Source organism: Triturus cristatus, chromosome 7 (genome assembly GCF_964204655.1).
Source record: "Triturus cristatus chromosome 7, aTriCri1.1, whole genome shotgun sequence".
NCBI lineage: Eukaryota > Metazoa > Chordata > Amphibia > Caudata > Salamandridae > Triturus > Triturus cristatus.
This window is the reverse complement of record NC_140590.1, coordinates 541,311,770-541,338,782: the sequence shown is the minus strand read 5'-3', so window position 1 is coordinate 541,338,782 and position 27,013 is coordinate 541,311,770. Positions and strand designations below refer to the sequence as shown.

Genomic DNA, 27,013 nt, shown 5'->3' with positions numbered 1-27,013 from the left:
TTACTTAAAATGATCTTTCCTCTAGAATGCATCCTTTAATTTTTAATTGTTTGTGTTTCCTTAAAATTGGTTTTCCATAATTTGGTTTCCCCCAATATTTCACAGTTTTCGTTTTCCATTATTCACACACATCATTGTTAGAATGCATCCTGTGTGAGTGGGTATTCTTTAAAACCTAGAATAATCTGGGTGTCATCTGAATACATAAGAGCCTCTGACTTTTCTCTTTGTTAGTACCTTAGCAAGTGGACAGACTGAGATTGAACCGATGAGGGAAATGGCAGATACCCAAGGAACGTCCCAACAAATCTGTGAGTTTCCAGATTAAAATCAGCTAGTTTTATAGTTTTGTGAGAATACTCTCGAAAAAGATTTAATCTATTTAAATGCCAGTCCTCCAATGCCATGTGTTTCAACATGCTTTAATCAGATGGAATTATTGAACATGTAAAAGACAGGCAAGCGGTCGAACAGAATCAGGGTATTAATATAGCCCCTGTCCTGTTTCCATCTGAGTGCATGCGTTAGCGAGACTTTTCCTGTACTATATCAAGGGTGGAATCCTGCTTGAGTATCTAAGACAGATAACAAAAGAGGACAGTGTTTCTTGAGAATCTTAATCTTATCACTGGGTATCGTATATTTAAAAATGAATGCTACTCAACCCTGTGTGGGTTTGGCATTGGTATCCCTTTTCTTCAGAGGAGCTTCTTTCGTGACGCCCTGGATTTTTTTCTCAGCCACCTTAAGTGTGTCAACATTGTATCCCCTATCCGGAAAATGACTTTTTGCATCAGTAATTCTGGCCTCAAATCTACTCTCTTCACTACAATTCTGCATTATACGGACCACCTCACCGTATGGGATGTTCTTAATCACGGATTTAGCATGGGCATTGCAGGCATTTGGAATTCTATTGCACGGGTTTCTTTCGGAAATATTGTGCTTTGAAGGGCGCCATCCTTGACGTAAATCCAAAAAATCATTGTTTTCTCTATTTTGACACAGTCAATTGAATACTGGAAGGATTACTGTTAAGTTATCCATGCTATTCATGCAATTGCTCAACAGAGCCTGTTCGGAGGCAGATGATGTCATTGATGTACCTTCCCCAACAGACGATATGTTCCGGACATGCTCTTGCTCATATCAGCCCATAAAAAGGCCGCATAAGAGGAAACCATGAAGTGTGGCGAGTCCACATCGATTTAAGTTAACTAGATAACTTTCTCTTATCTGAACTGATGGCAACTGATTCAAATCGGCGTAATTGCTTCTAAGCTGTTAAAGAGAATGTGGGGATACACAAAGTTTTTTAAATTTCCTGTATTTGAGAGCTTGAACTCACATGTTGTCACAAAGCAGCATTGCCCAATGCGGCTGTGGAGGTATTTTTTTTCCCTACCCGCTACTGAAGAGCCTCTATTTCCAATTATTGTTGTGCTATTTTCAGCATGATGTTTGCTGATTAAATGCAAATTTGTACTATTACATAAGGAAATTCTAAATTATTGGCAACGGCTTCAATGCGAATTAAGCGATTTTCTGCATTTGAGAGCTTGCACTACCATGACGTTACAAAGTTGCATTGCCCAGTGCGGCTATGGAGGTATTCTTTGCCTCTCTGCTACTTGAAAGCCCTTATTTCTAATTACTGTTGCGTCCTTTTGCAGGGTGAAGTTTGCTAACTAAATGCAAATTTGTACTATTACATTAGGCAATACTAAATTATTGGTACATTCAGCACTGGACTCAAATTGCCATATGTTTCATTTAATTGGGCTTACACGGACGTGGTGTTATTTCTTCTCCTTCCTGGATTTGGGAGAGCCCGTATAGACACAATGTTGCTAGGTAATACTCACCTTTTGGCACAGACTACTTTGGACTTTTATTGCAACAATTTTACCAATTATGTCCATGAGAACGTAATGCCACATTTTTTCTGGTCTACCGCATTTAGTAGCTCATACTTATACAATGTTATTAGGCAAAAGCAACTAATCAGTGGACTCGGCACTGAATTCAAATTGCTTTCCGGATGCAATTGTATTTCTTTTATTGTGTCTTACTGACATATTGACGTATACCGCTCAAGATCCAAATAATTCTAGTTGTTTTAATGTTTACTTTTGTTGATGGGGTTTTATATAATTTTTTCTTTGGGATTTTGGTAGTTTGTGCTTATTAATCATTGTGATGCCACTGCAGAACCATGCTTATTTGTTAGGATAGGATGTGGCCTAATTGCTAAGGCGGTTAAAGTCAAATCTGGGGAACCGGGTTCGAGTCTCGGCAACAACGCTCAACATCCTGTGATTCTGTGAAAATCACTTAATCTCCCCGTGCCTAACAAAAAAATTAATGTGTCCTTGTGTAATGCAACTGGTGCTCATGTAAAGCCCTCTGATACCGGATAGCTTCGGATCAGGTTCAGGCTATGTAAAACTCCAGGGAAAAAACCCATGGAGGATCATGATTAGCGGGATAGCAAGACATATGTTTTTCGATGCATATTCTTTCAAATTTACTGTCACTTATCTGCAGCGCCATACATAGCCATTTTTCTATCGGTCCGGCAGAAACAATGTCACATTTCTGCAATGCCCATGCTGCACTACATTCTTCACGCTTATTCGTAGCTCCTGGAAGGGACTCACATTTCCAATTTTGGTTTAGGGGTGATAGTTGATCTTATAGTATGTATATTATGGTTGGACTGATTGCAAAGGCACCCCATCATTGCTATATATATTGAGACATGAATGATGATGGATCTTACAGACCCTTGTGGGGTGTTTTTTGGGGTGATTTGGTGGTGGTATTTCTGTTTTACTCACTTGGTGTCAATTTTTAAAATCTTGTGTTGATTGTTGGGGCACAAAGGAAGTGGCTTGCGAAATACTTTTAATTGGATTTTGGTAAGGACCACTGCTTGACATTGTCGTTCAATTTATTAGGCGTCATTTACCTGGGACTATCATATTCTTCCTTTATTATGGGACGTGGAGAATGGAACCACAAGCATTCTGGGACATATAGATCTTATTACATCATCTGAATAGAAATTATACATAAGGTATGCTTTTGACATCTGAATATGGGGGGATACGCATGTCATTTATAAGAAAGAAACTTTTTGGATAAATAATTTTTAAATGGAATACATCTTAGGTATTTATGATATTGTTCTAATTCCTCTCGCCTGTAATTATGCTTAATAATTGTATCCCTATAAGAGGTGTTACATACACGACTGAGAATATCCATATGCACCAAGGCACAGAGTGATCATGTAGGGTCCTTCTATCAGTAGGACTATTCACACATGGTTTCCAAATTTGTTGCTGCATAGGATGTTTATCACCTTCTGTAGTGTTTTAATTAATGTCAGTATGTATGTCTTGTATTGTAGGAGTACTAGCTTTTAATTTTTGTATATATGTTTACAGCCCTGGAGTTTATTTTATGAACGAAAAGCGTTGGTTAGAGGCTGTATTTATGAATATGAAGTAAAGAAAGTAAAATAAAGAAGATTCTTTGAAACTGGAATATTTGGACTCTTCATCATTTAATGCACCTTCCCATATTGTTTTGACTACATGTTTCTGTCTTGCAGCAGTACTACTCAACAGCTGGTACTGGTGCGAGAGTGCACTAGACCCCAGTTTATGGAACATTGTGGGATGTACATTTTTCGGTTGTCCACCGTTGCCTCATGGTTGATATCTCTAGGACATAATTGTTTAGGTGGAAAAATGTGCACATTAGATAGGCCACACATCTTTTTTCCAAGAGAATGTAGTTAGGTAGCATATAGGTTTCTAAAATTGGTAGGATCTGCGCCCGATTTTTTTAAGGAGATTGATCAATACTGAATCTTTAAATGAAGCAGGGTTTGTGCTCTTAGTTAATGATGCATTCAATACGTCTCTAAACATAGAGCTGATTGTGTGTTTGAGATGTTTAAAATTAGCAACAGTGCAAGGGTTATTTGGAGATCATGATATAAACCTCTCTATTATGGATGTACACTCCTCCTCCGAGTGGAGAATTCGATCACCCTTGGTTTAGTGTCAGGAGCCAGAGTCCCAGTGGGAGTAAACGTTTGCAACTCTGTCTCTTCCCTTAGGTCGCTAACTTTGTAACAGAAACACGGGTGAAGTTGGTTGCATAACTCTGATGGTGTGACATGGGTGGATAAATAGGAGATGTCAGTAGGCTGATTCATTACCAACTGATCTTATCTGAAAAGTCATTTTACTTACATTTAAAGCTGAATTGTTTGTATGCAAGCAGAAAGGTTTTTATAAGCATCTCTGTCAGTGCTAGAAAATGAGACTCCAGCATTGCTTGGATTGCCTTAATTTAGATCCACTTGATGGAGAAGGTGTTGACCAACAACAAGAAGATCTGTGTTAGGGATACATGCTACAGAGAAAGGACAACCAGAGATGTACATGCCTTCAATAGGTATACATCCTACAGAGAATGCAATGCCACAGGTCTGCGAGATCTGCATTAAAGCTACTTGTAACATAGAATAAGAACCAGAGATCTGGAGTTCTCCATTTGGGGTATGTGCTAGAGAACAGGGCAACAGAAATGCAAGTTTGTTTTAGTGGTAAATACATCAGAGAAAAACATCTTCATAAAGGCTGTGTTTCACACAAAAAGAGGGCAGATGAGAAGTGTTTAAGTTAGAGAGATAGGGCACTGAAGATGTGCAAGTCTGCATTAAGGTTACCCGCCATAGAAAAGGGAGACATTGAAATATGCGTACACCCAAGGAGCACCTACCACGGACTAAGTGATTGAGGGGATACAAAACAGACAATAGGCAAAGTAGATCAAAGAGAAATGTACTTGCCACCTTCCAATCCACATTAGGGATACATGATGTGGAAAAACTTAAGGGGAGTCAGACGTGGACCTGCAGTAGAGCTGCCAAAGAGCTAAACACTTTGAGTTGCAGTGTGAATTCCAGTGTGGTTGAGATATGGTTGTGCCTTTGTCATTTTCATTTTGGATTCATGGCGGGTTAGAACATGTTGTATGAGTACTGGGGACAGAGCAGGTCTTTTAGTGTGTTTGAGAAGATCAAGCTCTAGTAGTGGGGTCACATGGTTTAGAGAGGCTAGACTCCTACTTTTTGTACAGAGTTTGCATTTCACTAGTGATATGTTGATATCAGAGAACACACACTACCATCAGGGAAACAAATCTAGACTGCATCTTGGGTGAGGGCTGTGGAATGGGACAACTCACCTGCAGAAAGTCCCCAGTGTTTCGGTGGATGCCCTGCAGTGCATAGAGCAAACACAGAGAGTTGAGCACGTTGTGAACGGCCACATCGGCAATCTCTGTGAGCTTGTCTGTGAAAAGTTTCACCACCACGTAATGACAGTGTGCCTGGAGAGGAAACATGGATTTGTGAGAAAAGGCTATCTGGTTGAGTGCAAATGCCCTCACATTACAGGACCCATTCCCTACCACCAATCTCCCCATAAAATAAAAACAGACCTCAGATGCTCGCACCAGCTCCACAGAGCTCAGATTCCAGGCATCCTCCTTGGTCTGCCGGCGGTTCAGTTCGGTCTGTACACTCTTGGCTGCTGCCTCCACAAGCCTAAGTTGCACCAGGAGGTAGAAAGGAAAGAGAATACTGGTTAAGAATAGGAATGAATGATCCTCCGTTAATGTGACCATCCACATAAAGAAACATTTGTACAGCAATCGGCTTGCAAATGTAGATCTAAAATAGCAAAAAGATAGAAAGAGGGCCCCTTACAAAAAGGCTCATTAGAAAAAGTTCCTTTTTTATGGGAGGGCAACAGGTCTTGGGTGGCAGTATCTACCAGCAGACAACTTGTAGCAGAATGGCCCATGGGAGGAGAGCAAGACCTAGAGCAACCTAGGGTTTAGCTGGGCATGCTGCATCTTTAGACTCATGAAATTAGAAGATAGGAGGCAGTTATCACTGCACATGCTCCCTCCTACATTAAATCCCATCTATAACCAAGGCCCGTTTGTTGCCCACACTTGTCCAAGTTAATACAATCCTCCATTTACATTCACACAGCTGTCATTCTATAAAAAGTACAATGCTTGCAAATTGCATCTGAAAGGCATGTTGTCACTCCTCACATGTATTTGCCCCAGAGCCAAGTGTACCTCCCTCAATTAAGCAGGCCCCTAAACAAAGATGCATAGGTTGCTCTAAACCTGCAGTGGTGGCAGAAGTAGAGTAACTCATCTACCAGGGCAGCCATTAGGCAGACCTCCAAGAAGCTATTTCTACAGAACTTGGTAGCAATGCTTTGCCCAAAAAAAGGCATGTTCATCACAACCCCTATAAATTAGGACTTGGACTGGCTTCCAATTAAACATACCTCTCAGTTAAAATAACAAATGTATTCTTCAGACTATAGCACACAAAGAGTTGCTTAGCTGTCTTTCATATTGTTAATCACAGGAAAGAAAGCCCTTCCCTTATATGTGGTACTCTCTCCCACCACCCAGACAAACTAATGGTAACCTGATGATGGCACTTAGGAAAATAGCGAAACAGTATCCCTTAATTTCCAGGTGGGAATGCATTTATAAAGTGCAAACCTTGTAGCTAAGACACAAAGCACTGTATATTAAGAGGAGCTTGGAGAGAATTCAAGATCAAGTGGGGAAGGGAATGGAGGAGTCTTTATAGCTTGTGCCCAGGTGGGGAGTGGGCTCTATGAGATTTCTCAAAGACAGATAATGTGCTCTTTTAAGAGCAATCTTTTCAATTTTCCTATCAACAATGGAGATTGAGGCAAGCTGGATGTGCAGTGGTAATTTGATCAAGATTCAGGGTGCCTAGCATAGTTGGAAAAGGTTTGTCTCAGTGTTCTTTTGTTTTGTTGCAGATCTTGACTTGGTCTAGAAATATCTTGGTTGCAGAGACGCGCAGTTGCTCTGTCAGGTAGCATTGGGAGCGGAATGTTACTGCTTTAAGGCAATGCCCTTGATTTTGTAGATGATGCAGGTTGGATGGGAAGCCAGTGAAGATCCATCAGAGGGGGAAAGATGTAATGATATTTTAATGGTCCTTTGATGAGATGTGTAGTGTACAGGTATATTGATTGGGATGATTATGCCCTGGATGGCGAAGGCGCTCACACTTATCGGTATATATCTTTTTGCTTAATTATGATATTTGGTGCACAGGGAGAGTCTAATCATCCAACACCCCACAATTCAGATCTGCGGATCTGTACAATATTGTAAATCCAGCCCTAGCACACAAATGAACAGCATCACAGGTAAATCACTTATGGTAGGAGAACAAGCATGGCAGATAAGAATAATTTAATATTTTCTTGTAGACACTCCAGCCAACACGCGTTACGTCGATCGGGACAAGAGACCCACGACTTCCTCAGGGATTATTGCCTCATCGGCGGCCATACTGAGGTGCCGGACTTAGAAGCAGTGAGGACGCTGCCACACACTGCGCACCATTCATCGATGTAATACGTAACCTAATACTGGAGAACTGAACTTGTATATACGGACGGGCTGATTTGACGTGCTAAGATAGAGGTTTTGACCGCTCTTGGAATCCTTACCTTTCCCTGCAGTATTAAGGCTGGGATGGAAGTATAACCAGCCAGAAGGCTTACAAGAATTTTCCATATACATTAAGCCCTGAGGAAGTCGCGGGTCTCTTGTCCCGATCGACGATATATATATATATATATCCAGCACAACATCCTCCGTTTACTGGGGGCCACCGACTCTGCAGGGTGGGCTCAAAGGTTGCAGGAGCGGAGAAGCCTGCATATTCAATGCTTCAAAAATAAAGCCCCACTCCGACTTCTGTGCAAACACAAGACTTTATTCGTCTGAAGCAGCATATATATAACTCAAGTCCTGACCGGTTTCGGCGTCACCACGCCTTGCTCACAGGTGAGTTCAATATTTACCATGTGGTCACGAGGCCATAGGATCAACTACAGCCCCCAGCATGCATCATCGTTTCTTTGTAATCACGAGGCATTGCAGTGCTAACCCTTATCATGGACAGAGGCAGCATAAAAGTGCACTTGCTGTGAGAAGGAATGCGTGCACATTACAATTTGATACGTTGTTGGGACATTGTTCATAAAACGCTATTTGGGCAAAACATGAATACTAAGCAATGCCTCGTGATTACAAAGCAACGATGATGCATGCTGGGGGCTGTAGTTTATCCTATGGCCTCGTGACCACATGGTAAATATTGAACTCACCTGTGAGCAAGGCGTGGTGACGCCGAAACCGGTCAGGACTTGAGTTATATATATGCTGCTTCAGACGAATAAAGTCTTGTGTTTGCACAGAAGTCGGAGTGGGGCTTTATTTTTGAAGCATTGAATATGCAGGCTTCTCCGCTCCTGCAACCTTTGAGCCCACCCTGCAGAGTCGGTGGCCCCCAGTAAACGGAGGATGTTGTGCTGGATTTTATGGAGGGGGCATGACACGCTCTCGCGCACCAAACGAAGGATTGCCAGAAGTATTGGTAGCGCATCAGAGAGAAAGGGAATAGGGGAGTTTTCTCCTCTTGGAAGCTCTGCAGTGCTAACCCTTATCATGGACAGAGGCAGCATAAAAGTGCACTTGCTGTGAGAAGGAATGACTGCACATTACAATTTGATACGTTGTTGGGACATTGTTCATAAAACGCTATTTGGGCAAAACAGGAATACTAAGCAATGCCTCGTGATTACAAAGCAACGATGATGCATGCTGGGGGCTGTAGTTGATCCTATGGCCTCGTGACCACATGGTAAATATTGAACTCACCTGTGAGCAAGGCGTGGTGACGCCGAAACCGGTCAGGACTTGAGTTATATATATGCTGCTTCAGACGAATAAAGTCTTGTGTTTGCACAGAAGTCGGAGTGGGGCTTTATTTTTGAAGCATTGAATATGCAGGCTTCTCCGCTCCTGCAACCTTTGAGCCCACCCTGCAGAGTCGGTGGCCCCCAGTAAACGGAGGATGTTGTGCTGGATTTTATGGAGGGGGCATGACACGCTCTCGCGCACCAAACGAAGGATTGCCAGAAGTATTGGTAGCGCATCAGAGAGAAAGGGAATAGGGGAGTTTTCTCCTCTTGGAAGCTCTGCAGTGCTAACCCTTATCATGGACAGAGGCAGCATAAAAGTGCACTTGCTGTGAGAAAGAATGCGTGCACATTACAATTTGATACGTTGTTGGGACATTGTTCATAAAACGCTATTTGGGCAAAACATGAATACTAAGTAATGCCTCGTGATTACAAAGCAACGATGATGCATGCTGGGGGCTGTAGTTGATCCTATGGCCTCGTGACCACATTGTAAATATTGAACTCACCTGTGAGCAAGGCGTGGTGACGCCGAAACCAGTCAGGACTTGAGTTATATATATGCTGCTTCAGACGAATAAAGTCTTGTTTGCACAGAAGTCGGAGTGGGGCTTTATTTTTGAAGTATATATATATATATATATATATATATATATATATATATATATATATATATATATATATATATATATATATATATATAGACTGAAATAACAGAATGTTAAAGTGACATTATAATTAGGTGCTGGAATGAGACATGAGCCAACATTAAAAAAGTTCCCCACATGCCTCCGATGTGGAGAAGCAGAACGCACTTTCCTACATACGGTCTGGGAATACAAATTACTGCAACCTTTTGGCATAAAGTTGCGTCCTGCTTGGGACATGGGACTTGTCATGGGAACTTCCATATGACCCTAGGTTGTTCCCGCTACATAGTACAGAGGGGATAGGCGGGAATCACTACAAACAACATTTGCTTTTCTTGGGATTAGACCTGCAAAACGGGATATCGCTCAAACTTGGAAGGGGACCTCTCCCCCAGCAATAGGTGGGTGGAAGAAGGCGATAGACAAATGCATGAGAGCAGATATTGCGATCATTCTGGCCCATGGCTGTCCTCTGAAACACAACAAAATATGGTCCCGTTGGGCTATATAATGAGGCATTGATTTACCCCCATATCACAATTAGACCCTCTATGAGATTGACATTATACTGCTATCTGATCACGACATCATTCAAGTAATTTAATATCATCGTTTATCTATACTCATATCTTGACATCCTGCGCGCAGTGAGGTCGGTGGCAGCCTGTGTCATGTCTCCGCTGTTCTGCCTGCAGTTTTCGCAGGTCAATTGGTTGTGCAAGCTTATTGGTACGGTTGATTTGATGTGCCTTAATAATCTAGCTAATGGGCCCCAGACCTTATATATAATGGAAATACAAATAAAATTATGAAAAAATTAACGCTTACTATCCCATTAACACTACTTGCCACTAGAAAATTAAAACCCATATCACCCAGAGCAAAACCTTACCTTGAACCCATTGCCTTAAACCACTTTACAATGAGTTTCAAAATATAACGTGTTGTAACTTACTAGATGCATTGCAAAAGAAAAATGTGTTGTAAGTGTCATGTGTGGTGTTGGATGTGTTGTAAAGGTATTTTATTACCTTTTGTACTGGTTCCTGCTACTCCTATCCATGTCCCAAACCATTGCACGGCCTAATTAGCAATGGCGAGAAATAAATTAAATACACTTTTTTTAAACTGCAAAAGACGTGGCTTGATTGGGCATGTAGTGAGACGTGAGAGCCGCAAGCTCTACTTCCCTCTGGCTACTCAGCAGCAATTAAAGCAAACTCAGCTCGCCGAGGTGAACACCAACAGACGTGAAGGCCCTGGGAATCAGGATGGAAAGTCTGAAACTCAGCTCCTGAAGTCTGAAGACTGGCATGCCACAAACTCAGGAGCAGCAGGTGGGTGTCACCTGAAACTGGAAGCGGGCGCTATCTTAGGCACAGACTGAGCAGCCCCAGTGTGCCAACAGAGCAATAAAGGCCCCGAGAGAGGTCCGCAAGGCACCCAGAGGAGGCCATTAGTTGCTAGGGTGGGGCAGAGTCCAAGGGCTGACTCCCCTTCCTCCCTGATCCGCCAAAAAAAGGTAAACGAAATCGTGGGGTCTGCAAACTGTGTGAAGACTCCTCTGTGGGTCATAGCATGAGGCAGTTGACCATCCTGACCAACCAGAAATCAAAGGCTCTGTAGTATGCTGGGCTGCCCGTTGACCCCCAGATGTGGTTGAGACTCTTGGTGGAAGAGATGACTAGGGAAGAGGGAGGGGTTTTTAGGAGTGGGGTCCGGTGATTGAGCAAGGCAGCATAAGGGGTGGAGCAAAAGGCCCTGCGGGTGCCCCACACACCAGCAAGCAGAGTATGAAGCGGGGGGGGGCCTCAATGATGCAAAGAAAACAGACACCAGTTGGAGGAGTGCGAGAACCCCATTCGGAGGGCTATTGGGCCAGCTGAAGTTATTGGGCCCAGCCGTGGGGGCAGAGGCCTTTTACACCGGATGTCCATGGGCCCAGTCTACTATGGGTCTTGAGCAACTGAGCCAAGTACCCCTTCAGAACAGGAGTCTCAGTAGTAGTGTGGGTTGAGCAGTCCAGGTTTTTCAATGGGGTGGAAGTAGATAGATGGGGGTGAACAACGTCTCCTGCACAATCAGAGCGACTGGAGTCACTGAGGGCATTCTTTACGCGGGCACTGGAGCTGCAGTCTCCGGCAAGTTATTTGCACACAGCCCAGGTGGGCTGCACTTGGCAGACCTCAAGTTCCTCACAAGAGGTCATGAAGCCACAGTAAATGGAGGCTTTTTGTTGCTCGCCCAAGCTGGGTAAATTCTTGGTCCTTCCCATGGTGAGTGGGTGGGGAAGTGCTAAAGTCTCAATGCAGATCCAAAGTCACGGTGCAGGGCCATAAGGGTCTCCACGGCGGCATCTCTCCTCTGGTGTCTCTCGACGAGGTCACACTTCTTGCTTGGTCCTGGTGGTCCCCTTTAGCATTCGGGGTCATCGTCTCTCCACTGCACACGGGCTCCAACCTAACTGGCGCAGTAGATTTCTTCACAGCCATCCCTTCTGGCATACGGAGTTGACAGCTCACTACTGCACACTGGCTACAGCCCACTCAGCACGACAATCTCTTCAAGGCGGCCACCCTGGCATACGAGGTTGCCGCACTGCACACAGATGATGGTATGTTCGGTGCAGCAACAATTGTGGCTATCTTCATGGCAGCCTTCCTCTGGTATAGGAGGGTCGAAGACCTATTCGTGCAGCAGCCATCTCCTCACACCACGCTGATGGAACCCACACAACAGGAGTCCCCACTGGACTTCAATCTCTCCAATGCTTTTCTCTTCTTTACAGAGCACACTGGTCTTAGCAAGTAGCAGGTGTTGGTGATCCAGGCTCCAGTGCAGGTGGTCTTGGATTTCCAGGTTGGTGTCCCCTCATGCTCCAAGGCAGGTGGCCTTGGATTTCCAAGGTGATGTCCTCTCACCCAGCTATGAGACTAGCAGGCCTTGAACCCCAGTCCTGGTCACATACAATGTCTTGTAGAGCTTCTCCTCCTTCCACAACCAGACTGGCTGCTTGAAAATGGACAATTTTGGGGTTCTCAAGCTCCCCTTTGTATAGTCCATTTCCAGACACCAAATGCAATTTAGAGTCTTTGAAGTTTATGTTGGGGGTCTCATTTGAAGTGCCACCTCCTCTGCACTCTGTTCCTCCAGAAAGTTGCCTGTCACAACAGGAGTGACTCCAACGCTGACAGTCCCACAACACAGGCCATTTGAGGGAATAGGAGTTCACACCTGTATGTCAGCCACAGTGATATGTATATCAAAAGGTTAGCCCAGGGCCTCAGCCCTACTATTTGTGATTCTCTTAACAGCCCTGCTCCTTCTTGAGATGTGCCCAGGCCTCTTCCTCGTGACCTCTCCCTGAATCACAAGCAACCTTCAAAGCGTACTGGAGATCCTGGGTCTCTCACTCTGCAGTGTGTCCCACCCAGCTTACAGGAATGCAACTCTACACAAATCTGTCTGGAAGGATTCCTCTACCTCCTTTCCTCATGTTTCACCATGCAGCCTTGGCTCTCCCAAAATGGAACGCAGAGTCAGTCACGTATTGTACCATTCACAGGAACACATACACCCAGCAAATGAATATAACATACACACAGTGCATAGTACTGCATTATCCCTGTATTGTGCCAATTACAGGCACACATACACCCAGTACATATACATCACACATGCAATATGCAGCACTTGACACCAAACAGATGTAGGCCAGGGGTAAGTTAAGCACACAGCAGAAACTATGGCTCCAATCAGGAGTGAGGAAGGACACTATAAAGAGGGATTGGAAAATAAAGAGTGCCTCCCTAGAAGAAGCAAAAGAACACCCAATGGCTCCTAGTACTACACAGAAATACCTGGACTGCTTCTTGAAGGAAATAAGATTAGAGGATGCGTCAATCCGCACAGATCTTATATCATGGCTCCAAAAACTGCAAGGAACAATGGTGGAATCTCAAGGAAAATTTGAAAGGCTGGATAACCAGGTCAACAACAGATAGGAGGTTCGAGCACAGTGTAGGTAAGGAGTCCAGCAGTAGAAGAACAAAACACAGGAATACAAGCCAGGCAATAAGACCTTGAAAATAAATAAACAAATTAAAGGCATTCTGAGAGGAGCAGAGGGAGACGGTCAGACCCAATTTTGAGGGCCACAGGGGAGACCGGGACTACTAGAACCTAACCATTTGCCACTGGGATCCTGGGATCTGTCCTATTATGGCTCTGCAATTTACGCCAACTACAACCCTTTCCACACTTGACTACCAGGGTAGCAAGGGTGAGCAGGCACAGGCTTCTCCGAGAGGTTATGCAGGGGGAACGCGCTCAGAATTCAACTATCAACCAACAGACACAATGCTGTTAATGTTCAGCCGAGTGCTTGTCTTTTGGAAAAAGAAAGTACTTTAAATTGAATTGCACATAAGTATTCAATACTACATAATGTAATCCCGCTTATGCGGTGGTACCCCTGATCATGAGCCTCTTGTGGGTCTAGCTCCCTCTCCATGCTCTTTCATTTCAAGTGACCCTTGTTGGATTTGTTCCACAGCAAAAAAATGGCAGATTCATAAATAAGACTCGGTGCAGATTACACCTCCAGCTTTCAAAAGTCAAATACACAATCAGTCCCAGTTAACTCAGGTTCATATCCCTAATGTTCCGGTGGAAAGGGAATCAGTATTTAGTCCTTTGCGATTCCTTTAGTGAGAGCTCAGCAGCCCAAACCACAGACATCAGCATCTTCTCAAAGCACAGCTCCCCTGGATGGTCTTGCATTGATCAGCAAGCCCTGGCACTACTGTGCAGGAGAATCAGGCAGATTTAGCCTGCTTCTGGGTGGATGCTCATCACAGCATTTGTGGCCCTGGCCCTGGCCCAGGCCAATGAACACACCAAGGTAGTTGAAGCCTAATCCAAGGAGGTACATAAGCATTCAGGCTGTTGTAGCCGACTTGGTTCAGTATATATGGCAAGTTAGATCCAGCCAGACCTGGGCAATACACATAGCAAAGTAAATGCAGCCCAGCTCAGGACAATGTAGACTTTGCAATTCTTGCCGGGATCTGCAGAGAAACCCTCTGCAGCATGGATTGCTCTAGCTTCACTTTCCGAGGAGGCCTTTTTTTCTGAGTGTTCTTCAGGCCAGGAATACAATAGACTTCACCTAGTGAAAATCTCATCCCCTACAGTGCGAGGCAGACAACTTCCCTCCGTCCGCAAGTAAGCTTCTAGGCATTAGACAAGACTCTTAGCTCTTCCACGAGAAAGTGAAGACTTCAGGAGATGTCAATTAATTGCTGGGAACCTGGCGGTCAGGCAGACACCAACCTTAGTCCTAGTCCTTTAAATGCTCTGCGGGCACTCCCCGCTCTGATCATGAAGAGCTTGGAACTGCAACAAAAAGCAGTTGTTCTTGGATCCCACTTTTATACATGTGATATAGACAGGAGATGTGGATCCATGGTCTCAAAACCTAAGAACAGGTGTAGAGTAGTTCTTTCAAGTGTCCTTCCAAGGCTGCTCTCCAGACACACACTTTGAGTAATGTGATGCTTTTCACAGCATGTAGCACTGGGGCTGTCCCCAAATTGAAGCACTCACAATATGGCCACAATGGAGTGCCACATTTCCGGACATAGTTGTAAACAGTCTCTGGAGTAGTAATCCCAAATGGACCAAGAGGTATGCCTTACTGAGAAACGTCCTCATATTGAGCAATAGACACTGCGCCCTACCTTTCCCCTAGCCAGCTACGAAATGGCAGCATTCAGGAAGAGCTAATCAGCAGCCCCCTTGCTAACAAGGTCTAAGTTGCATTTCTAAAGGTAGCGCTGTCGCCATCCTCCTCACTTCAGTGTCTGGATCTCCAGCCAAAGGAATGGAAGCAATATAGTTCCATTGTCTAGGGAAGCTCTACTCATCCTCCATCTTTTACCATGGTAAACCAGGGACACCCAAAGTGAATTACACTGGTTTCAGTACTCGAACTTGTACATTACAGAAGAACTACATGAATACTACACATACACAGGGTGTCAGTGGAAGGTTATCACGTAATAGCAGAACTTTACACGAAAGTTGCCAGTAAGTCACACTTACACTGATATCGATAAAAAGGTCTGGTCAATTAAGTGTGGCCGCAGTATGCTGCCACTACTGCATTAAGTGCTAAACCTAGGACATGGACAATAGTCTCTCTGTCCAGTCTGAGGGTGCACTTGATGCATTCCTCCAAGTCACAGGATAGATTCTATATCTTACATTGTCAGTGTCTCACCTAGGCCTCCGAGCAGACACAACATTAGTATGACACCAGGGCCAAAAATAAAAGTCAGAATGCCAGATAAACAGACAGGTGAGCACTCAGGGTAGGAGTACAAGCAGGGAACACTGCTGTATCAACAGAGACAATATCCAAGATTACTTGACAAATCTCATGCACATCATACATGCCCCCTTGCCCCTGACGTCCCTCTGAACAACTCAGAATTAAACTACTGGGCTATAGAAAGGCCTACCACCAGATACTGTAACAAGAGTGAACTTCTTTTAACAACTAAGATCTGATCATGCTAGGAGTTTGGTCTAAGGATGGTGTGATCTACATGGGACCAGAATTCTAAATATATAAAGAACTTTCAGCTACCACAATTCGAAAGAGTAGAGACTTCTGCCCAGTCACAAACATTTTCAGGGACCAGCATTTTCCCCATCAATGGTGCCATCTTTTTCAACAGAAAGGAAAACAGCAAGAAATCTCATCCCTGAAAGAAGCGGAGAACATCCTGAAGCTTGAGGAAGATAAAGACTAACAGGGGGTTTTGGAGGACCTCTCCCGCCAAAAGGACATTCAACGTATCTGTTAGATGGCTAGGTGCAACAGGAGTACCAGAGGAATCTCTAGGGCTGCATGGTGGAAGGAAAGCAAGGCATACTACAACACTTGAAGAAAACAGGAACCAGCGTACAATAGCCACAGGAGAAGGGTAATCATGGAGAGCAGGAGGAAAGCGCAATGTTCCCCCGATTTACTGGTGGTAAAATAGCAGAGATACATTTTGGGGGCTGAGGGTTCGTAACAGACATTTGGGAAGGGTCTAGTGAAACCAACAGTCTGGATAGATATCACTGGAATCTACAAGAATACAAACTTCATGTCACTATTCATGTTTGAAAAGGGAAGTATTACCATCTCTGGTACTCAAGGAACAGATATGTTAGACTATTCAGAGAAAATGATTGGGCCATGTTGGCCCAATTCAGTTAAGTAGGGCAACAGGGCAGGGGAAAGCAGTGTTTAAAAGCTACTGGGTAATGAGTAAGGAAACAGAGCTCTCAAGGACGTTGGTAGACACAGCTTTCACTGACAAGATGTCATACAAACGTATATCCTTGAACATAAAAGGAATAAATTCACAGAACAAAAGACAACAACTCTGGAGGAGAAACATCCTTAACAACAAAGTTTTATAACGAGTTACCTGAACAACGAATCCTGAACAACGACCAATCCTTAACAACGACAATTATAAACCACTATTTTCTTAAACCACGACTTTCCTAAACCACGAGTCTCTCCCCTCTTGACCTGACACGATCTTCACCCCCTGGCATGATTCACTCGGCAAAGCTGAGCGCGGGGAAGCAGCCCCTCAGGCGGCCCAAACTGCCTTTCATAATGCCGCTAAACTATGGCGCAGTAATTATCTACATATTCGTAGTCTTTAAAGACAATTACGATCATTGTGTTTGTGGTAGTGACTGTGCCGTAAACAGGTGCTAAACAGCTCTAATTTTTTTCTTTTCATGTTTGCTCAAATTACAAAACATTTACAAAATATTCTCTTTTTATTTTTTTCCAGCCTGCATTTTTTTTTAAACCTTTCCCTTTGTGTGATCTGACACTTGTTTGTGCTTCATTTACCCCGGACGAAATTGCCTAATATGCTTTGTGCGTCATCATCTCCTGTGTGCCAGCTGAAGCGGGATATGTTGGTGCTGAGGTACTGACCCAGGACTGCAGTGCCCAACATGTTACAGAGGGCAGATTGTGCCAATAATGTGTGAAGAGGCTGCAAGTGAACTCCAGAAACGTGTAGCATTTCTCAATGTGATGTGAATGTCTGTATATTTATGTGCTGTCTTTAATGCGAAGCACCCGTAGTCAAAGCATGCAGTGAAAAAACACTTCAGAGAACACCACAACCAATGATGTACCCAAGATTATTTATAAAACGGGTTAGAAGAAATGTTTCAGGAAGACATATTAGCAGATTTAAATTTGGTGAATATAGTACTGACACATATACGGAGGGAAATGTCAATTTACATTAAATCAATGAAACAACTTTAAAAAACGTCTGTGAAAATTTGCATTTTTGCAAAAACTCCAAGATGTGTGTGTATCTCTGTGTGAACCCATAAACTACAAAAGCCAACAATTGCAGTTGCGAGATCCAGCGTCCGATTATCTGCTGGCACCAGCCAGATTCCAGTTCTAGCAGGTACTCCTGAGAGAGAAGCAGGCTCTGGCCATCCCCACACAATCATTCCACACATATCCCTGTGTAGGATGTGCCAGGCACTGGCACTCACGGCGGGACCAGCACGCATTCTTGTCTGCTTCGCCATGCAAGCAGCAGCCTGCAGCGGGTTGGGAGTTCTTGCTTTCCTTTTCAGTTGAGAAGGCAGCCAATAAAAATTCATCGATTATTGCATTTCTTTTCTGTTTGCATGACAAAAACATGCAGATTAAAAAGAACAAAGTGGTGTAAATAGGTAATGAGCAATTTAAATATTTTCGTGGTTTAGGAACTCGTAAAAAAATGTAGTGGTTTGGCATTGCTCATTGTTTAGCCTTCGTGGTTAAGGAATTCGTGGTTTAGGCAGTAGTTGTTTAATCATATATCCCTCTGGAGTTATATCAGGAAGCATGACAGAGATATTGTCTTCTTGCAAGACAAATTCTAGTAACAGTACTAATTATACATAAACCGCATACTACCTCAATCAATACTAAGCTTCCGCTGACATAAAGGCATCTGGAAGAGCGGGCTAGGTTCAAAACAGAAAGGCAGGGCTGCTATGTTGGGAGTCCAACTCACACTCTGCCATGGACCCAAATCATTTCTGACCCTCTACATCCCTAACACCTCACAGGAGTGCTTACAGATAGGGCTCTATAGGGCAATGCGAGTGGAGACGGAAGGCCTATTGTTAGTAGGGGAAGACTTCAACCAGGCATGGAACCTCAAACTTGAGAAGACAATCAAATCATCCTCAGACACAAAGACTCTGTTTGCGGGGTAAAACAGAGAACAAAAAGAAGAGCCTGGAAGACAAAAGAAATGACTATTAATTCTTCTTTCATGCCCACTCCATATACTCATGCATTGACTCTATATTTCTGTCACTTAAACTCCTTCATTCAATAGCCAGGGAAGACTTATCACACATATTCCCTTCCGGTCATACACATATAGAAGTTTCCTGGGGGAAGGGGAGTCATGGAGGGGGTGGGCGATGGTAACTGCAGGCCAACACGCAACACCCCTAGAGACCCTGTCCCTTAAGACGGAGATAGTGAAAAAAAAAATAAGAGAATTTTTCAATACAAACACCCCACTGAATGTCGCCAGACTAGTTCGTTTTTTTTTTTGGTATAATAATTTTATTAAATTGAAAGCACAGTCATTACGATATCATAGTACATAGCAAATATGGTGAACAACAATACATCAATAGTCTTGTGTCGCCCAGACCCGACAGTGAAAAGATTATTGGTCAGTTCGTCTGCGCATTCGCCATGTCTTCCGTTGGTGATGTACAAATCTCTCCCCTAAAGGCGTTCCACTTCCCCCATTTCCTGTCCCAGTTCTTGGGGCAGCCTCGTAGTTTGTAGATCTCCTTCTCTGCTATCATACAGCTGTCCATCTCTGCCACCCACCCTATTGTTGAAGGTCTTTTATCAGAGCCCCAGAGCATGGCTATGGCCCTCTTCACCAACAGGTACCCCAATGCTACCCACTGTTGCTCAATTTCTGTCAAATCGGTGAGCTCCCATATATTCAATATTCCAAGCCTTGGTGACAATTGGAGCTGTTTGCCCAGCGTGTCCTTCATTGTTCGGGTTGTTTTGTTCCAGAAAGGGTGTATCTCGGGACAGTCCCACAAGACGTGATAAAAGGTGCTGTCCCCCCCACATCGTCTAAGGCAGAGTGCGTCTGTCCGGCTACCTATCTTGGCTAGAAGCACCCCTGAGTGATAGGTTCGGTGTAGGATTTGTAGCTGGATAAGGCGAAAGCGATGATTTATCGCTGTTTCCCTGGGAGAAATCAGTGTAGTCTGCCAATCGTCATCATCCAATGGGTCCACATCTTTCTGCCACTTTTCCCTAAGGGTCTGGAAGGAATTGGGTAGATTGTTACAAAACTTTCGATACGTGTACGAGACAGCCTTTTTCGGGAGTGGCTCCGAAAGCAGCCTGTCCTCCAGGGGGGAGGAGTCTGGCAGAGAGGACACATCCGGGATGTTGGTGAGGAGGGCATGTCTAACTTGTAAATACCTAAAAGCTTCACCTGGTGCGAGTGCGTGTTTGGTTTGCAGCTCTTTGAAAGTGAGAAGTTTGCCCCTGTGTAGTAGGTCGCCGATGTTAGTGATGCCAATTGTGTCCCACTTATTAAACCCCGCGTGGTGACACAGCAGACCCAGTCACTAAGTGGACCAAAGTGGTGTAGCTTTTGTAAGTTTGTCCGCCCATCCCAATCGACGAGTGGCCTGATGCCAGATATTTACTGTCTGCGATATAGGCCCTAAGTAGCGGCCCCTTCGGGCCTTACTATAGAGGGCGCCTAGATATCCCTCACGCCCAGTTTGGTAGCGTTCTAGATGGAAGGCCGGATTAGATGGGGAGCCATTGATCCAGTGGTTAGTGGCTATTAGTTGTGAGGCCCAGTAATATAACCGTATATCCAGAAGGGCAATTCCCCCATCATACCACCCCTTTGTAAGTTTCCGGAGGGCAATGTGCGGCGCTCCTCCATTCCATAACAACGTACGGATCTCTCCCTCAATGGCAGTAAAGTAGGTGTTGGCGACCGGGAACGGACAGTTCTGGAGTACATATAAAAATCGAGGGAGTGCAAGCATTTTAAATAGGGCAGCTCTTCCCGGGAGAGACAAGGGCAGTGACCTCCAGTGTTAGACATCTTCCTGTAGTCATCGGAGCGGGCCCAGAAGATTTCAATCTTAAAATAGTTTTGGGTCGGTGGTAATGTAGATCCCTAAGTATTTGAAACCGGCTGTGGCAACTTCAATCGTATAAACCCGAGGGAGTTTAGGCGGGGGGCCAAGTAAAACATAAATTATCGACTTGGACCAATTTATGGTGTACCCTGAGTATTTACCAAAGTTAGTAATGACGTGGAGCAGGCTATTGAGTGATGACTGTGGGGACGCCAAATAAATCAAAATATTGTCAGCATATAACGAGATCTTATCTTCTGTATCCTCGCTCCATCGCAGCCCACGTATCGAGGCATCGCGTCTAACCCAGTGTGCTAGTGGCTCAAGAGTCAGCGGGGATAGAGGGCATCCCTGTCTGGTCCCTCTCTGCAGGGCAAATGTACATGAGGTATGATTATTCACTCGGACTTGCCCCAACAATGCAGTGTACAGCAGCGCCACCCATTTTTGAAACCGAGGACCGAAGCCAAACCTTGCCAAGACCTCAAAAAGGTAGGGCCATTCTATTGAATCAAACGCCATGGCGGCATCTAGTGACAGTATGACCGCGTCTTCTTGTATATATGGTTGCCTACCTAGGACGTTATGGGCCCGCCGGAGATTTAATGCAGTGTTACGGCCAGGTATGAACCCCGATTGGTTGTCATGGACCAGTGAGGGGAGGACTGCAATTAGTCGGGAAGCAAGAAGTTTGGCCAACACCTTAGCTTCTGAGCTTATCAGGGATATGAGTCTATATGAGCCACACTGGGTTGCAGGTTTGCCAGGCTTATGGATGACGACAATCGAGGCTAATCTTTGATCTAATGGAAGAACACCCTGAGCCAGACTCTCCTCATACATAGTTTTGAGACGCGGGCCACTTTGAGGGCCATGCCCTTGAGAAACTCGATTGGGATCCCATTGGGTCCCATAACCTTCCCTGAGTTAATGGCAAAGATGGCTTTACAGAGTTCGTCAGCCGTTATGTCGGCATCTAGAGTTTCCCTGTCGCTGTCTGTAAGTGTGGGTAAGGTCATTTCTTCTAGGAGTTGATGTGAGTCGCTAGGGGAGGTGTCTGTCCTAGAGGTATATACCGCCTACAGGTGGTTTGCAAAAGTATCTGCTACCTCCTGTGGATCTGTTATCCGTTTCCCGTCCTCCAGTAGGAGTTCAGGGACCCATCTAGCCGCCTGGTCTCACCGTTCTGACCAAGCCAGCATTTTCCCAGTCCTCTCACCAAGCTCGTGGCGGGTGCAGAGGAGTTTTGCCTGAGTTTTTTCATGTGCCAGGGCGTTATATTCTAATTGTTTGTTCTGGAGATTGCGAGCTGTAATTTCCGAGGGGGAAGAGTTAGGTTCGGTTTCTAATCTGAGTAGGTCACTTTTTAATTGGGTCCGCTGTGTATTTTGATTCCTGAGATACCGGCACTTCAACGCCAGTGCATGCCCCTTAATCACTACTTTATAGGCCTCCAAGACAGTGTTTGCCAAGTCAACAGATCACTATTTTGAGGAAAATGTCGGATCAGTGTGATCTGCTCGGTCTTCTTTGATGTCCGGAATCTTGAGGAGCCACGGGTAATAACTATAGGCCCACGTGTACTGTGGCGATGAAAGGTAAGTTCCACCCTGAGAGGGCAGTGGTCCAAGATACTTCTTGGGAGTCCCTAAGGGTGTTGAAACCAGCTATTCAGGTTAGAGCTTCCCATCCGGGTCGTCCTCTGAGTGGTGTTCTTTTGATAGTGAAGGAGCTCGCTGGTTAGTGCTGAGACCTTTGTGGTGGTGGTTTGCTGACTGTTTCACCACTCAACACCAGCCCTCCAAGCATTCTCAAGCTCCCTCAGGGGACTGGAGGAACCATAATTTTACCTCGGATTCCACACAAAGTTTGTCGGGAACATCATGGAATATTTGATGTCTTTATCCCGCAATGCTTTTTTGGCCGCTGTGAAACTGCGCCTCTGTGCCTGAATCTTAACAGTGAAGTCCAGGAAGAAGGTGATGTTTGCATTGTCTATCTTTACTGGTGGTCCAGCTCACGCTGTCTGTAGGATGACGTCTCTGTCCCGAAAATTAAAGACTCTAGCAATAATGGGTCGGGGGGGATGGGGGAGGCCCAGGCCTCGGATGCCCACCAGGGACTCTGTGGGCCCTCTCAATGGAGAAATAGCTAGAGAGGCACTTAGGTTGAAGTTTGTTGATCACTAGGTCCTCCACAAAGAGATCCACCACCTGCCCCTCCGATCTTTCAGGAACTCCCAGGATACGGATGTTGTTCCGCCTCGCCCTCCCTTCATAATCATCCAGGAGCTCCTCCATTCTTTTTTGGTTGTCTTGGAGCTGGGTGACTTGTTGTAGAATAGAGGTGTCTGAAACGAGGGCTTTCTATGTGGTTTCAACGTCTTTGACTCTAGAGTCCATTTTCTTCAGGTCCGCCCATAGGAGAGTCACCTCTATGTTAATAGAGTCTATGCGCGTCTCAAGCGAGGTTCGGACTCCCGCTATGGCCTCCATGACATCCTCGAGTGTCAGGGTCTTGGCGGAAGGGCGAGGCTGCGGCGTTTTATCTTCTCCTAACGTTGCGTCGGCATCTTCTCCCTGCCTGGACCAGGCGAACTTCGCCAGCTGTTTCTGTGTATGGGACTTGAGACCCTTATTGGTGGCCATCTTGATGGTGCAGGAGAACAGGGGGCTCTAGGATAGTGAGGGACACACCTGTATTGGCTGCCGCCATCGCGACAGAAGAAATTTGCCCCCCGCCAGCCTATCGGCGTTCCAGGTGTGTCTGCTGAGTTTGGAAAGAGTGTACAATGTGGCCGCAGGATAGTTCAGTCCCCTTCGCTCAGTACTGTGTATGTGGCCGGTAGAATGGCCCGCTGCTCAGTAGGCAAGATGCGGAGCCCTTCACAGAGTTATCGCGGAGGGAGGGGCCTTTATATGTCCACTCTGGACGCGTGCTGTGGCCCAGCAAGATACGGCATCATTTCACCCCCCCGTTGGTGGTGTCAGATCCAGGGGCATGCCGGGATGCCAGAGCCGCACTGTAATGCAGAAGGGGGCGGGGGTGGGAGGGAGGCCAGCAGTCCGCTGTGGAGTGCGTCACCTGAAGCAGCGCTGGTGTGGGGATGGCCGCCCCCGGCCGCGGCACGTCTGTGGGTAGGTCGTAGTGTAGAGGCCCCAATTGCCTGGGCCATCCGATGCAGCGTACTCCCTCCACCCCTCCCAGGCGTCACACTGCGAATCGTTTAGTTGGGCAGAGCAAAGCGTCTGCAGATCTGGTGAAATTGCTCTGCAATGTCTGCGTCCCCTCCCCGGTCCAAACTGTAGGGAGGAACCACCGCTGCACCTCAGCCTCTCAGGTAGGCCCCAAAGCCTGGGCATAGATTTTCACTCGGCCGCCCAGCTCCTCAAGTTATAGCGTGTACCGGAGGTATATGCTGCACTGCCACCTCCCCCCTGGGTCTCCGCCGGCCGATCTCACCTTCAGCAATGGCCTGCTCTGGAGGGTAAGTCAGTCTGGGGAGAAGTAGGCGGCGGAGCGGAGAAGCCACAAAGCTGGGGAGCTCGCCTCGACTTCAAGCCGGCTCTGTATCCACCCCTCGGAGGTCACTGCCGCAGGTCGTCCGCTCCCCCACGCTGTCGCACACGGTATTGCGGTATTGCGGTCCGATGCAGCGGCTGTCCTCACCGCCAATGCCTCTGCGCTGAGGGTAGCTGCCTCTGTACACAACTGTATTTCTCAGGCCGCCATCTTGCCCGTTCCAGGCATCTCGAATTAGCCGCTCTGTGTGGTCCCAGTAAAGGCGCTGCTCGATTGGTGAACAGCGCACAGTAGCAGGATCGGTTTATGAGGAGACCCCCGGCCTAGGAGGGGAGTCAGCCTCTCAGCAGACTGAGAATTTCACGGATATTAGGACGAGGATCACGGAGCCGCCTCAAGGAGCGACCATTCCTGGCGGTCGCTAGCCACGCCCCCATCTGCCCGACTAGTTCTTGAAATGCGTTCAAGACAACTATGCATGGATAGCCATCAGTATTTAAGCAAAGATGGCTAGAGAAAAGAGGATGGCCGTAAACAAATATCACAACAGAGCCTAAAGGATTGGAAGCATTAGACAAGCTAAACCCATTCCAGAACCACATGTGCTGGCTGGCTATGTTAAGTGGCACATTAAGGATACACAACAGAGTGAATGGGGTAGAAAATGCCCTCCTGAGATCAGGCTAGGCATTTTACATGGGAAGGAGATGAGACTGAATCCATTTTAGATAGAAACCTGTGATATCAAAAAGAAACCATGAACATAGCTAGAATTGGGAGACCAAATGGCACATGGGCAATCTAGGAACATGATCAATATGAAGCCCTGAAAGCCATGCATTCCAATAAAACCCTGGGACCGGATGGTTTACAAAATGTAGCGGGGAAGGGGCTGGAGAGAGGCCATTTCCCCAAACCTCCAGAAACAAATGAGGGCGTGTATTGCTGTTGCCCACTTTATATTTCCTGGCTTGAGTGCATAAATGCCCTCAAGATGAGCATATTGCCAAGAGACCTGAATTTGTTTCAGTTGCTCCAAATTAGTATCCGCCTATCAGATATATACAACCTCTACAAACATGCTTAATGATTTTCATGTGAGAAGTGGGAAGGGCTTGTGACCCAAGACAAATCGTCATGGTACCAAGAGACTGGTGGATTAGCTTGCCTCAAACTCTTCCAATATTATAGGGCGGCCCAGCCCTACATACTGCCGGAGTAGAGTGCCAGAGAAAGAAAGAAAATATTGATCTTTCAGGACTCAGCGATGATGGGATGTTTACTTTGTGACCCAGCCTGGTTTAAAAAGGCGCAGAACCCCGAAAACATATACCTGGCCACTTTGGTTCAAACTGTGCTTGAGATAAGGGACCAAATGGTTGAGAAAGGAAACTAACCATCTTCCCATTGTTATCAGATCCACCTTAAGCATTGAGGGGAGATTATTTTCTCAGGTGGGAAAAAAGGGAATGTAAACTCTGGCACACTTTTTATGCTGAGGTAAACTAAAAACATTATATTGTAATGTAAAGTGGAAACCCTCAATACCCCCTCCTCAATCCCCCCACTCCCAAAAATTGAATACACAAGACTCTACAACATTTAACCCTAATAATCTGATAACTTGGGCAAAGCAAAATGCTAATTTTAGTAGCTACCAATATAACTCTAATTGTGATTTACTGCGTGTGAAGCACTTGTGGACAGCAATAATGTATTTAAGAATAATACCCTAAGTACACACGGCTAATACATTAGCCGTTTGAGGGATACAGTGACACTGCTGTTGTTCCAGCACTCAAAAGTATGACAAAAATTAGGATTCACTAAGAAGAATACTTTACCAAGCTGTGCGCAGTTTGTAGGCCTCCACCAGACTGGCTAGATCATTAATGTCTACCACCACAGGCCGAGCAGCCACTGGGTGCGGCTGGACACGCTGCAGAGACAAATCATTGAGATAGGAGACCATACCACCCACTGGTCTCCCAGCCCTGACTTGCATGTAACTTTTCACCAGGAACCTGCAAAGAATAAGAAACACGATTTATGTGCCGTTCCACTACGGGCCTCACCCAAACATTTTAGAAGACTGAGACCAGAGTTAAAGAGTAAGGGAATGCCCTTTATGCACTGCCAGTGACTGTATCTCAAGGGGAGCAGAGGAGATGCAGACTGTGACAAAGACAGGGCAATTGGCTAGGTTCTGAAATGATGTCACCACCAGGAGCAATTTCTTGATTAGTGTGGTGTATGCACAGTAGGGTAGGAATTAAAATGAAACAACTCCTGTAATTGAAGCTTTGTGCAGGAAAATGAGAGACTCTATGGGTCTAGCTTGCTAGTCCTATAAGAGCCTAAATTGGGTCAATTCGATATTTGCCCAATGGAATTTTGGGAAGAATAGCCCTTGACAAACAAGACACTGGAGGCTTTTTCCAAGTACAAGTTCATCAGAAAAATGGTTTTCTAGATCCCTCTGATAAAAAGCAAATCAGATGGAAAATTGCATTGTTGTAGAAATAGCCAAAAGAAAAAGAGTAACAGGTATTTTACAATTCACAGGGAAACTTTCATTTGGAAGGCCAACTCTGGTGGAATCTCAGCAGCTGGTTCTATGTGGGAATTAGGGAAGTATCATTCATAGCAAAGAGGGATTTGATCAGACTTCTACTCAATAGTTTTTCCATTCGGCCTTAGACCTACACTCCATGAGCAAAGTCA

The 27,013-nt window shown here is 45.3% G+C and overlaps 1 protein-coding gene across 3 annotated transcripts in view; it reads right to left on the bottom strand.

The window, feature by feature from the left end:
* LOC146810058 (peroxisomal acyl-coenzyme A oxidase 1-like) overlaps positions 1-27,013 on the bottom strand; it is a 203,796-nt gene that overhangs the window by 30,441 nt on the left and 146,342 nt on the right. For all 3 annotated transcript variants that reach the window (XM_085616956.1, XM_085616955.1, XM_085616954.1), the window contains exons 10-12: positions 26,134-26,313; positions 5,524-5,629; positions 5,269-5,412 (exon numbers count right to left, since the gene is read on the bottom strand). In XM_085616956.1, coding sequence (XP_085473082.1) covers positions 5,269-5,412; positions 5,524-5,629; positions 26,134-26,313 — 430 coding nt within the window. The remainder of the gene's footprint in view (positions 1-5,268; positions 5,413-5,523; positions 5,630-26,133; positions 26,314-27,013) is intronic.